This window comes from Ipomoea nil, unplaced genomic scaffold, assembly GCF_001879475.1.
Source record: "Ipomoea nil cultivar Tokyo-kokei standard unplaced genomic scaffold, Asagao_1.1 scaffold3069, whole genome shotgun sequence".
Lineage (NCBI taxonomy): Eukaryota > Viridiplantae > Streptophyta > Magnoliopsida > Solanales > Convolvulaceae > Ipomoea > Ipomoea nil.
In genome coordinates, this window is record NW_017619497.1 from 6,684,054 (window position 1) to 6,697,969 (window position 13,916).

A 13,916-nucleotide genomic window follows, 5' to 3' on the forward strand; every position below is an offset into this window, starting at 1 on the left:
CTTTCATCTTGTATTTATTTATTGCTCACCAATTGAGAGTAAAGCGAGTTTGAAGGAAACTTATCTTAGTTGACTCTTAAGTCTTGTAGCATAGAGATCGTCACGGTGCAGTTTGAATTCTACGTTCAATTTGAATTAAATCGTGTATTGTAAGAACCCGGCCTACCTAAATTGGAACTGTATAGATGGTTTTGATTCCAGTTCACAATTATAATGCAAAATTTTTGTGAGTTGCCCTCAGCTAACTGTATAGAGGGTGTGCAAGGGTAAATCACTAAAATATCTATGTATGAGTAGCTTAACTAGGTTGCTGTTAAAAATCGAACCCGTGATTATTCAAATGCGAGGAGTGTGTTTGATTGACGGGCCCTCCTTCCAGACTAGTACATACAATTTTACCTTCAAATTTAATGGCTTACTACCAAAGTTGGTACTAGAGAAATAAATCTAATTAAAATTTCAACCACCAAGTATTCAATATATGGTCAAAATCATTGGTTATCGTCTGTCCTCCATAACTCCATTCACATGCTCTTCTTTTGCTTGAATTTCGGGTGAAAATGATGCAAGCAATTACTTTGGTAAAATAACATAAAATAACAAATATGATTGCTATTAGGGGAGAGTCTGGTGAGGATGTGTGTTGACGGATAGTGGATGAAGTAAAAAAAAATAAAATAAAAAAATTGTGCTAATTTAAACAAAATAACGTTATTTTGAATTAAGGTCCACAATGTAATATTGAAAAAGTTCTTCTTTTTTTTTTTTTAATTTTTTTAAAGAGCATTGCAATTGTATATTTTTGGTCCAACAGAAAACTAGAGATCTTAGAGAGTTATATAGGAGCTGAGGTAAATAAAGTTTAAAATATGCACAAGGCAACAAAACGAACTGTTACGACTAAATGATTTGGATCATTTTTCTTTCTTATGCTCTGTATTTCAAAACAACTGCAAATGATGTTATTCCACTTGTGTACAAAAAGTCTATCTGCTGCATTTTATTTCCATTTTCAGGAAATATACATTAAGAGATGCTATATAATGTATATATACATGCTACTTCAGTTTTTGCATAAATGATAAACTATAGAAAATAGGTAAATCACACTAAAAAAAATCCCATATGACGAGTTTGATACGAAAATCATACTTTACTCAGCTTCTTGGCCATCCCTTTCAGGTACAAATTAAATATGTAACTTTTTTTTCTATATTCTTGGTGCAACACAAAACTAGAGAGCTTATAAGAGGCAAATAAATTAAATTTAGGTGTATAAATATGCAGAAAGCTACAAACAGAACTGTCACATTTAATTTGCATTTTAAACAAAGATATACAATATGATATGCTATGCATACTATTTCAAGTTCTTGCATACAGCGAAACAAGTTTAACTTTGATCTTTTCCAATACTGGTAACGCATCCTTGATGGCCATCCTCTCTCGAGGGGATTCTGCTGAGCATTTCAAGCCTACCTCAAAAATAGCCAACGCACATTGCAATTTTTCATCGTACCTTTCTTCATCCGGTCTAAGTAAATTTGGGTCTATAATCTGACCTATATTTGTAGGAAATGCATTGTACACCCAACTTTTTAGACTTAAATCTTCATTGAACATTTCATCTGTAGGCTGAGTCCTTGTGAAAACTTCAAGCAACATGATACCAAAACTGTACATATCACTACGCGTGGACACAAGACCTTCTTGTCCATACTCTAGAAGCAGGGCAAAATTAAATAGGATACAACCATAAGAAATGCATAATGTTATGTGATGAATGTTGTTAAAACCAAATCCAAAAAGTGAAAAAAAAAAAAAAAAAAAAACTAAAACATTTACCTGGAGCAATGTAACCAAATGTTGCTAAGGTGTTTGTAATGTCAATAGAATTCCCATCTTCTAAGAGCTTTGCAACGCCAAAGTCACTAAGATGTCCCACCATATCAGCATCTATTAAGACATTGCCGGGTTTCAAGTCGCAATGGATAACAGGTTTGGAGTAACCATTGTGAAGATATTCCAAAGCCGATGCTATATCGATCATTATACCCACTCTTTGTATCATATCCAAGAAATAATTGTGAGAATATAACCACTTTTGCAGACTTTCATTAGGCATGTACTCTAGCACCAATGCTTTGAAATCCAAGTTGGAGCAACTGCCAAGAACCTTTGTAAGATTTCTGTGACGAATGTTGCGTAAAACTTCACATTCAGCCTCAAAACTCCTACTTGCACCTTCATTTAGCAAACGAAAAACCTTTACAGCCACATGCATCCCATTTGCTAAAGTCCCTTTATAAACCGACCCGAAGCTACCGAGACCTAACAAGTTGCTTTCTTCGAATCCATTTGTTGCCCGTTGGAGTTCATAATACGAAAATCTTGCCGGTGTTATTGTGGACAACAAGTCAAGTTCACTGGGAAGCTCTCTCATGCGCTTCTTGAAAATTAAGTATACACCGATAGAGACAATAAACACTACAAGAATTGTCAACGAGACAAGTACAAACAGAACCACTCTGTTGCTCTTTGAAGTACGCGGAGTATTGGCAGGACAAGGTGGGACATGCATTCGAGGAGTACCACATAGACCATCATTTGACAAGAATGATTCATAGGTGAAGTTGGCAAAAGGGCCTCTATTCGGAATCTCTCCAGTTAATCTGTTGTATGAAATATTTAAATAATTCATGCTCTTAAGTCCCTCCAATGACTTGGGAATCGTTCCTGACAAATTATTATCAGAAAGATCTAAAGAATGTAGATCCAGGACTTTGCCAAATGTGTCAGGAATAGAACTTTGGATTGCATTATGAGCCACAAAGAAGTTCATTAACGATGTCAAACCTCCAATGGTACTGGGAATTTCCCCGGATAGTTTGTTATGTGAGAGATCAATATGTATTGCCGTTTTTGCATTCCCGATTTCTTGAGGTAGAGAACCCCTCAAGTTATTGGAACGCAAATCCAGCTTGAAAAGATTTTGAAGGCTCCATAGGATGGGAGGGAAGATAGTGAATTCATTTTCACATAGATTGATCTCTCTCAGGGAAGAAATATTCCCTAAACAATCTGAGATTGGACCTAAAAATTTATTTTGGCCTAAACCTATCCTAAACAAATTTCTTAGTCCACAGACCACATCTGGAAATGACCCTCTTAATATGTTGTCTGATATGCTGAACCTCTGAAGACTTTGAAGAGCCTGAATGGTTGTAGGCAAAAATCCTATAATGTCATTGGACCTTAAAATCAACTTGTATAAGCTGCTTAGATTGCCAATCTCCTGTGGAATTCGTCCTCTAATGTTACAACTTGCTACACGGAAAATTTGGAGAGTGGTGGAGAGGTTGCCGATTGCATTTGGGAGCACGACGTTTAAAGGGTTAGATGACAATGCTAAGATTTGGATGTATCTACACTTTGCCAATGAAGTTATAAGGCTAAATTCAGGATCAGTTGTTAGGTTGTTTGAATACAACCTTAGAATTTGGAGTTTTGCCAAGTTTCCAAGGGAATTTGGAATGAAGCCTGAGAATTGGTTATTGCTAAGATCAAGACTAACAAGGTTGGAAGCATTTGAGATTTGGGCAGGTATAACTCCTCTAATATAGTTTGTGCCAAGGTTTAGGTATTCTAAATTAGGAAGGGAATGACCTAAAAATGTTGGAAGAGTACCTGAAAGGTTATTTACTACAAGTGATAGTGATTTGAGTGTTGACATATTGAAGATTTCCCATGGAATGGAACCACTTAATCTATTTATCGACAATCGAAGAATTTCTAATTTATCAAGATTCTCTAACTCTTTTGGTATTTCACCTGTCAATTCAAGTTACCCAAGCCAAGTCATGTAGATTGAACAAATACAATATCCACATGTAATTGTCATGATGGAGTCTGTTACAAGATTTACATTATAATATCTTTCTTTTATTTTGCAGCTCATATCAATAAAATAAAAAATAAAATAAAATAAATTACTACACCTACTCTCACTTCTTGCTCCCAACTTCTACTCCCTCTCATAAATTTTTGATATAGACACTTTCTCTGGGACTCACATGATGAAAATATCCTACTATTGTTTTTCACAATGGAATAAAAATGAGGGAGTAAATTTGAGAGTAATAGTAGAACTCTAAAAAAAAATGCAAGTTGAGAGTGCATTACAATTAAAAATAAGAGCTTAATTGTCCATACCTTCTAACTTGTTACTGAGTCATATAGAGTGTATATGTATTTAGAATTTTTTTTTTTTTTTGAAAACGTATATGTATTTAGAATATAATTATTACAGAAAACCGTTAATTTTTTCTAGTAGCCAAATCCAAGAACATACATACCTTCTAACTTGTTATTGTCGAGGTTTAAAATCTGAAGCACATTTAAGCTCCCAATCTCTCTTGGAATTGTCCCGACAAAATTGTTATAACCAAAATTTATGTATTGTAGTTGGTGTAGGCTAGCTAACTCTCTAGGCAAATTTCTATAGAAACTATTGTGGCTTATGTTAAGAGAAACAAAAAATGAGAGGTTGCCTAATTGTGGAGGAAGAGTATCCACAATACCCATATTTGATATGTCTAATGCGACCACTCTATGGTGTTTGGATCCGCAAACAACTCCAATCCAGTTGCAAATAGAAGCACTGATTGACCAGTTGTTTGCCAATGTATGGTTGGGACTTAAGGTGGTGTAGGATTTCAAAGAAAGAAGAGAGGACTGATCAATGGTGATGTTGGTGGGTATAGCGTAGGGTATGAAAGTCATTGCTAAAAACAACAAGGATAATAATAGAGAAGATAACTTTCTGATCTCCATGTTAGTATGGATGAAAGGTGAGATTAGGTCTGTATATTTGTATGAATTCTAAATACTGTTGGGTGAAGAAGAAAATTGGGTTGGTGAAGCTGGATGAGAGATCCAAAGTGATGTGTTGGGATGGGAATGGACGAGCAAGAAAGTCTAAAGTTTATGGCTTTTTTGTCGCCACTGTCATCTATATTCATTACTCAAACTAACTCTTTCTTCTTTACTTATTTATATTAGTATTTTCTTATAATTTTTTGTCGCACACTGTCATCTATATATCTTGGTTGGCCCCAAATCAGCTCAACGAGTGGACTTCAATTATCTATTATTTATCTTAAAGAAAATGCATTATTGCAATAATATATATATCACTTCATATTTTCGTAGGAGGTCTTGATCTGACTCTCCAGTCCACGACCCCACTATATGACTTGTATTGGCTGTATGCAAGAATACAACATATCAATTCTCTCCTTAATTGATTGGTATGGTGTTCATAATCAGCTCTAACATACCTTTCACATATGGATCGGAGCATGCCTTAGATATTATCTCCTTTACTTTTGTATCTCAGCTTAGCCCCAGAAATTGGAAGCATGATGGTGCAATTATGGCCGTTGGTTTAACAGGGGATGGGGATCAGTTACCTGGAAACACTCAAGAGGCTTAATGATTTTGCACCAGAGGTCCTTTGCCTTTGGTAGCAATTCCAAATTTTGTTTTAGATTATTATTTTTGTCATTTAACATCCGAGATTATTATTATTTTTGGACATTTTTAGTCATTCTCATGACTTTTCTATTTGTAGCAGTGTTGCAAAAATCACGCATACCCTTATTATTTGACCAATTAAATTTTTCCAGTGAGATTTGTCCGGTAATTTGGCTGGCGTGACCAAAATTGATATAAATTGTATAGTCAAGGTACTAAATTAACATTTTTGAAAATAAAGTGTTGAAATTAACACAACTCCAATAGTCGGTGGACCAAAATTGAAATTTTCTCTAGCATATCGTGAATGTAACTTCTTTAGTGACTACTTGTTTGGAACACAAAATGCCATTACGTGTCAACCTTATTTGAGAGATGTATTCACTATAATCTAAAATTAAAGGATTAAAAATGATTTTTTTTTTCTTTAGGATAAAGGTTAAATGGACCTTTGAATTATAAATGAAATAACAATTAAATCATTAAAATATAAAAAGCTACAATTGAAGAGCAATCCTTAACTGATTATTTAAATTAGAGTTAATTTCTAAAATGTCCTCCAACTATATATGACCTTTTTTCAAATTAGTTTTTTGACTTTTAATTGCATTCAAAGTGATCCTCCAACTATTGAATGTTAAGCTAAAATGGTCATCAGTTAGTTTTGGTGTTAAGTGGGTGTTAATTAAAATGAAGGGCAAACTAGTAATTCAAGTTTTGCACTCTAATTTAAAGCAATTTGTCACCCCCTTTTCTTGTACTTTGAGACTTGTACGTTGCTGAATAAAATAATTCAATATGTTAGGATTTTCACAGGTTGCATTATTGCAATCCAAGACTCTGGCCAACAATAGGGATAAGAATAAGATAGCTAAGTTAAATGCTATGTAGAATTTAAGCATATTAGTAGAAAATTTTTGAACATTTATGTATTGTAACGATCATATTTAAATATTAAAATTTTAAAACAGAATTCTGGAAAGAAGATGCAGCTGAAGAAGACGACCAAGTAAATGACAAAATAGGATTTCTGCACATATATAAACTGTATCTGCTGCATTTTATTTCCACTTTAAAGAAAGATACAATAGGAGGTGCTAATACATTGCATACTACTCTAAGTACTTGCATACAGGGAAAGAAGTTGGGCTTTGATCTTTATCAATGCTGATAAGGCATCTTTCACATTCATCCTCTCTCGAGGGGACTTTGTTGAACATTTCATGCCTATCTCAAAGATAGCTGACACACACTGCAACTTTTCATCATACTTTTCTTCATTTGGTCCAAGTAAATTTGGGTCTATAATCTGACTTGTATTTGTAGGAAGTGCATTGTGAACCCAACTTCTCAAGTTTAAATCTTCACTGAACATTTCATCTCCAGGCTGAGTCTTCGTGAAAACTTCAAGCAACATAATGCCAAAGCTGTACATATCGCTACGTGTGGATACAAGACCTTCCTGTCCATATTCTAGGAGTGCAAATTTTGATAGGAAACCATTAGAAATGCATAATGTTATGTGATGAATGTTAAAATCAAATCGAGAAAGTTAAAAAACTGAAACATCTACCTGGAGCAATGTAACCAATTGTTGCTAAGGTGTTTGTAATGGCAATGGAATTCCCATCTCCCAAGAGCTTTGCAACACCAAAGTCACTCAAATATCCCACCATATCAGCATCTATTAACACATTACTGGGTTTCAAGTCGCAATGGATAATAGGATTGAAGTAACCATAGTGGAGATATTCCAAAGCAGATGCCACATCTATCATTATACTCACTCTTTGTATCATGTCCAAGAAATAACCGTGAGAATGCAGCCACTTATGTAAACACCCATTGGGCATATACTCTAGCAGCAATGCTTTAAAATTCAAGTTGGAACAACTGCCAAGGACCTTTGTGAGATTTCTGTGACGAATGCTGCGTAAAACCTCACATTCGCTGTCAAAACTCCTATGTGAACCTTCATGTTCCAAACGGAAAACCTTGTTAGCTACGTGCATCCCATTTGTTAAAATCCCTTTATAAACTGATCCGAAGCTTCCACTACCTAGCGAGTTGCTTTCATCAAACCCATTTGTTGCCCGTTGGAGTTCATAGTACGAATATCTTGCTGGAGTTGTTTCTGACAGAAAGTTTGCTTCATCTGGAACCTCCCTGTCGTGCCTCTTGAAGATGCATAGCACAGAAATAGAGGCAATTAGCACTATAAGAACTGCCAACGAGACAAGTACAATAAGAACCACTCTGTTCTTGTTTGATTGATGGGCAGGGCAAGGTGGGACATGCATCCGAGGAGTACCACTACATAGACCATCATTCCCCAAGAATGATTCATAAGTGTAGTTGACAAAAGGGCCTCCACTCGGAATTTCTCCGGTTAATTTGTTGTAAGAAACATTGAAATAGTTCATACTTATAAGTCCCTCCAATGACTTGGGAATTATTCCGGAGATTTTATTATCGGAAAGATCCAAAGAATGTAGATCCAAGAGTTTGCCAAATGTGTCAGGAATAGAACCATGGATTGTGTTATGAGCCACAGAAAAATTCATCAACTCTGTCAAACCTCCAATACTATTCGGAATTTCTCCGGATAGTTTGTTATTTGAGAGATCAATAAGTATTGCGGTCTTTGCATTTCCAATTTCTCGAGGTAGAGAACCGCTTAAGTTATTCGAATGCAAGTCGAGCCTCAAAAGATTTTTAATGCTCCATAGACTAGCAGGGAAGGCAGTGAATTCGTTTTCATACAGATAGATCTCTCTCAAGGAAGAAATGTTCCTTAAACAATCCGAGATTGGACCTGAAAATTTATTTTTTCCTAAATCTATCCAAAACAATTTCTGTAGTTCACAAATCACATCTGGAAATGATCCTATTAATCTGTTCTCTGGTATGCCGAATGCCTGAAGACTCTGAAGAGCCTGAATGGTTGTAGGCAAAAATCCTAAAATGTCATTGGACCCTAAATCCAACAGATATAAGCTACTCAGATTGCCAATCTCCTCTGAAATTCGTCCCTTGATGTTACAATTTTCTAGGTGGAGAAATTGGAGAGTGTGGGAGAGGTTGCCGATTGCATTTGGGAGCACAACGTTTAAAGGGTTAAATGACAATGTTAAGATTGTGATGTATCTACAGTTTGCCAATGAAGTTATAAGGCTAAATTGAGGATCAGTTGTTAGGTTGTTGAAATGCAGTGTTAGAAAATCGAGTTTTGCTAAGTTTCCAAGGGAATTTGGAATGAGGCCTGTGAATTGGTTCTCGGAAAGTTCAAGACTAACAAGATTGGAAGCATTTGAGATGTGGGGAGGTATAACTCCTCCAATATAGTTTCTTCCAAGGTATAAGTATTCTAAACTAGGAAGGGAATGACCTAAAAATGTTGGAAGAGTACCTGAAAGGTTATTTACTGCAAGGGATAGTCCTATGAGTGTTGACATATTGAAGATTTCCCACGTAATGGAACCACTTAATTCATTTATCTCCAATACAAGATACTCTAGTTTATCAAGGTTGCCCAACTCTTTTGGTATTTCACCTGCATGCATGCCAATTCAAGTTACTGAAGCTAAGTCATGAACAAATACAATATCAAAATATAATTGTCATGATGGAGTGTATTCCTAGATTTACATTATAATTCTTTATTTTAATTTTGCACCTGATAAAAAATTGTATGTGTTGAGATCAGAGTGCAGAACAATTAAAAAAAAAAAAAAAAAAGAGCTCAATTTTCCATACTTGACAAAAGATTTGTGATGAATGTCTAAAACTAATGCTTTTTCCTTGCACATTTTGGTATTTTTACTTGTTAATCACTATATTATTGAGCCAATTTGGTAACTTATGGAATGATTGTTTGTGCTTAGGTGACTTGACAAGAAAATGATGTTTTGAGCCAAACATTGAGTTATTTGATCAAGATTTCAAGTCATCATAGCATGAGGATATTTTTGTGAGGCAAAATGAAGAAAAGAAGATTGAACAACACTCTTCCATGTGCCAAATATTTGTGACTTAGTGGTCTTGATGATATAGGCAATTCAAAGCAAAGGCAAAGCAAAAGATAGTAAGGTGGCATTTCTCGCCCAGATTGACGCAGTCTCCGTATTTTGACCATATCTCGGTCTAGGAATGTCCAAATCAAGTGATTTTTATATCATTGGAAAGATAACTTCAAGGGCTACAACTTTGATGAAGACCACAAAGGCTAATTCAAACGTTTCAAGGGTGAAAATATTCCTAGAAGATGGACTCTGTGCACAGGCAGTGCACACTGCCAGTGGCCACGGGTGTGGCCAAGGCCGTGGCCACACCCGTGGCCACTGGGCAGTGTGCCCTGCATTTCTGGCCACGGGTGAAGCCACGCCCGTGGCCAGCTCTCTGCAACACATAGCAGCCCGTTTTTGCTCATTTAAAAGGGGATTTTTCACCCCAAAAACACATCTTTCATTCTCCTTTCATTTCTCTAGTTAGGGTTAGTTTAGAATAGCTTAGATTAGTGTAGATTTGTGTTTCCTTTCCATTTCCAAGCTCAAGAACATTGCAAATCTTGGATTTCAAGGCTTCAATAGAGAAGTTTTCTTATTCATCTCTTCTCTTTACTTTTCATCTATGCTTTCAATTTCTCTTTTAATATTGTGTATCTATTGTTATATTATGAGTAGCTAAGTGTTTTGGGACTAGGATTTGGTTTGATTTCTTGCTATTGATGCCTATTTGAGATGTATTGCATAAAGAGGATTATTTGGGTGATCTAGGGTTGTTGTGTGAAATGAGTTTGTTGAGAAATTTGTGTATGATTCTTGGATCCCAATTATATGCTTCATTTGGAGTGTGTTTGTTGCTACGAGAGTAGTGCTTGTACACTAGCCACACATTCACACACTTAATGCCCAATACGAGAGTATTTCGGGTGTTAAGGAGAATTAATCTTTGCCTTGTGTTCTTGTTTGGGCATCCTTGGGTTGAATTACCACAAGAGTGGAGTTTAATGTGAGGTTGCAAGTCCAAATAGCTACGAGAGTAGTATTTGGACACTTTTGTGCATCTCACTTACCCTATGCCTTGTTTAATTCTCTAATCTTGAGTACAATATTTGGCATCTTAGCTTGAATCAACCAAGTCCCGGTCCTTTGTTTTACTTGTCTTATTTGTTATTAGCTTAATTTTATCAAACCATCTCCTTATCGATAGGTCTAGCTTCTAAAAGGGTAGTTTTAGCTTGTGCTTAACTCCACTTTACATCAATTCCTAACATTACAAGAGCCATCTCCAGTGGAACGATATCTAAACTCTATACTGTGATTTGATACTTGATGGATGTATGAAAAATGTCCTCATCAATTTGCCACCAAAATCAAGATTCTCTAGAATTGTCAAATTCTAATCTGTCTTGACATCAACCCATTTAATTGATTCTCCCACATATAAAGGTGTTTAAGTGAAGAGCATTCACCTATACTCTTTGGAATGTTACCATATAGCTTGTTCGTATACAAGTATAGTTTTTCAAGGTTTGAAGGTGTGAAAACATGTTTGGAGGGAGAATAACAAATAGGCTATTGTTTTCCATGCTTATAATTGTTATGTTAGAAATATTAAATATTGTTTCAGGTATTATTCCTGTAAAATTAAAACATGAGTCATATGTAGTGTATATGTATTTAGAATTATTATAGAAAACTGTTAAATTTGATCATTTTCAAAGATTTCACAATACTCCAGTAGCCAATGCAGGAACATACATTACCTTCTAAGTTGTTATTATCAACTCTTAAAATCTGAAGCATATTCAAGCTCTCAATCTCTCTTGGTATTTCACCTGCCAATTCAATTTACCCAAGCTAAGTCACGAACAAATATGATACCAATACGTTGTTGTAGCTCAATAAAACATTGTACATGTTGCGGGTGCAAGACAATTAATTTAAAAGAAGAGATCTATCCTTCATACCTGACAATGAATTCTCAGCAAGTTCAAGATCCTTTAGCATTGTCAAATTTCCAATATGTCTTGGCAACGACCCATTTAGTTGATTACCCCACATATAAAGGTATTTAAGCGAAGAGCATTCACCTATGCTCCTTGGAATGTTGCCATATAGCTTGTTCTTATACAAGTAAAGTTCTTCAAGCTTTTGAAGATGTAAACACATGTTTGGTGGAAGAATACCAAACAGACTGTTGTTTTCCATGCTTATATATGTTAGTGTAGAAATGTTAAATATTGTTTCAGGTATTGTTCCTACAAAATTAAAACATGAGTCATAAATAGGGTGTATGTGTTTAGAATTATTACTAAAAATTATTAAATTTGATCGCTATATTTTCATAGGTTTCGCATTACTCTAATAACTAAATACGTACAGGAACATACCTTCAAACTTGTTACCACCCAGTTTTAAAATCTGAAGCATATTTAAGCTCCCAATCGCTTTTGGAATTGTCCCAATAAAATTGTTGTAAGCCAATCGCAATTGTTCAAGTTCTGAGCAACTTGATAAATTCTTTGGAATATAACCACTCAACTTGTTTAAAGACAGGCGAAGCACTTTGAGTCTTGTAGCATGTTGACAGAGCTTCATCGGAAGAGAGCCAGATAAGCTATTTTCGTTGAGGACCAAATTTTGTAATGTGGAAATGTTGAAGATGGTGAAGGGGATAGGACCATCAAGTTGGTTAACTTCCAATATTAGCCATTTTGCATTCTCAAGATTGCCAATCTCCTCTGGAATTTTTCCACTAAAATTATTATAACCAAAATCTATGTACTGTAGCCGATGTAGGCTAGCTAACTCTCTAGGCAAATTTCCATAGAAACTGTTGTGACTTATGTTAAGAGAAACAAGAAAAGAGAGGTTGCCTAATTGTGGAGGAAGGGTACCCACAATACCCATATTTGATATGTCTAATGCGACCACTCTATGGTGTTTGGATCCGCAAACAACTCCAATCCAGTTGCAAATAGAAGCACTGATTGACCAGTTATTTGCCAATGTATGGTTGGGACTTAAGGTGGTATAGGATTTCAAAGAAAGAAGAGAGGATTGATCAGTGGTGATGTTGGTGGCTAAGGCGCTGGTTATGAAAGGCATTGCTAAAATGAAGAAGGATAGTAGAGAAGATAGGTTTGTGATCCCCATGTTAGTATGCATATATGACAATTGATACATACAGGCTAAGGTTTCCATGAATAAATACTACTTGCACGGCACCATATAATATGTACTGAACGAGTGGACTTCAATTATCTATCATTTATCTTAATGAAAATGCATTATTGCAATAATATATGACTTCATATATGCTTTTGTATCCAACGGGTCTTCACTCAGCTCTCCAGTTCACGACCCCACTATATATATGAGCTGTACGTATTGGGTGTATGCATGCATGCAAGAATACAAAATATCAATTCTCCTGAATTAATTGCTACGGTGTTCGTAATCTATCAGCTCTAGCATGGATGCCTTTCGGTCTATGGCAGGGACTTTAGCCCCAGAAATTGGAAATTGGAAATTGGATCAGTTAGCTGGAAACACTCCAACCACACTCAGAGGCTTAATGAATTTTATTAATATTTTCTTCAGCATACAACAAGCTGAAAATTAAAGTCAGATATATAGGTACTTTAATTTCTGTTGGTGACATACAAAGCTATTGAATATTGTAGTGGGTTAGGTGAAAAAACTTGTGCTTTTTTTTTTTTTTATGGTGATCTACACAATTGTAGTTCACACAATAACTATTGAGTACGATATTTGAAGGATTGCAGATGGTATTAACTCCTGTAAATACCAAGAAGTGGAATACCGAAATGTTTTGAGAGGTTGGACTAGGTCAAGACTGGACCACTCCTTCGCATTCAAGGATTTGGCCTTAAATACCTTTCAGCTTGTATTTATTTATTTATTCATTGCGAAAACAGACGCGATTTCACCATCTGAGAGTAAAGCGAGTTTGAAAGAAACGTATGTTAGTTGACTCTTAAGTCTTGTAGCTTAGAGATCACCACTGCTCAATTCAATCATCCAATTTGAATTAAAGTGTGTATTGTAGGAACTGAACTTAAATTGGAACCATATAGACGGTTTTGGTTCAGAACCAGAATCCAAAACATTCCAGTTCCGGTCCATAATATTAGGAACCAAAACTGTAGGTTAGGGTTCAAAAGAATCAAAACCATAAAAAAAAAAAAAAAAAAAGTTTGACTATAACAATTATTTTATTTTTTTTAGTTTAACTTTAAAGTTTAAATATTTGATATAACTATTAAAAAAAAATTAGAATGAGAAAATTCTAAAAAAATTGATGAATTTAGACTATTTTAAAAATAAAAAATATAATTTATAAAAAAAAAATGT

General features: G+C 35.2%; 1 protein-coding gene across 1 annotated transcript in view; it reads right to left on the reverse strand.

Annotated features, from left to right (window-relative positions):
* Positions 1 to 13,916, reverse strand: part of LOC109165085 — a 137,369-nt gene that overhangs the window by 93,568 nt on the left and 29,885 nt on the right. The window contains exons 8-9 of the mRNA XM_019313702.1: positions 11,507 to 11,797; positions 11,303 to 11,374 (exon numbers count right to left, since the gene is read on the reverse strand). Coding sequence (XP_019169247.1) covers positions 11,303 to 11,374; positions 11,507 to 11,797 — 363 coding nt within the window. The remainder of the gene's footprint in view (positions 1 to 11,302; positions 11,375 to 11,506; positions 11,798 to 13,916) is intronic.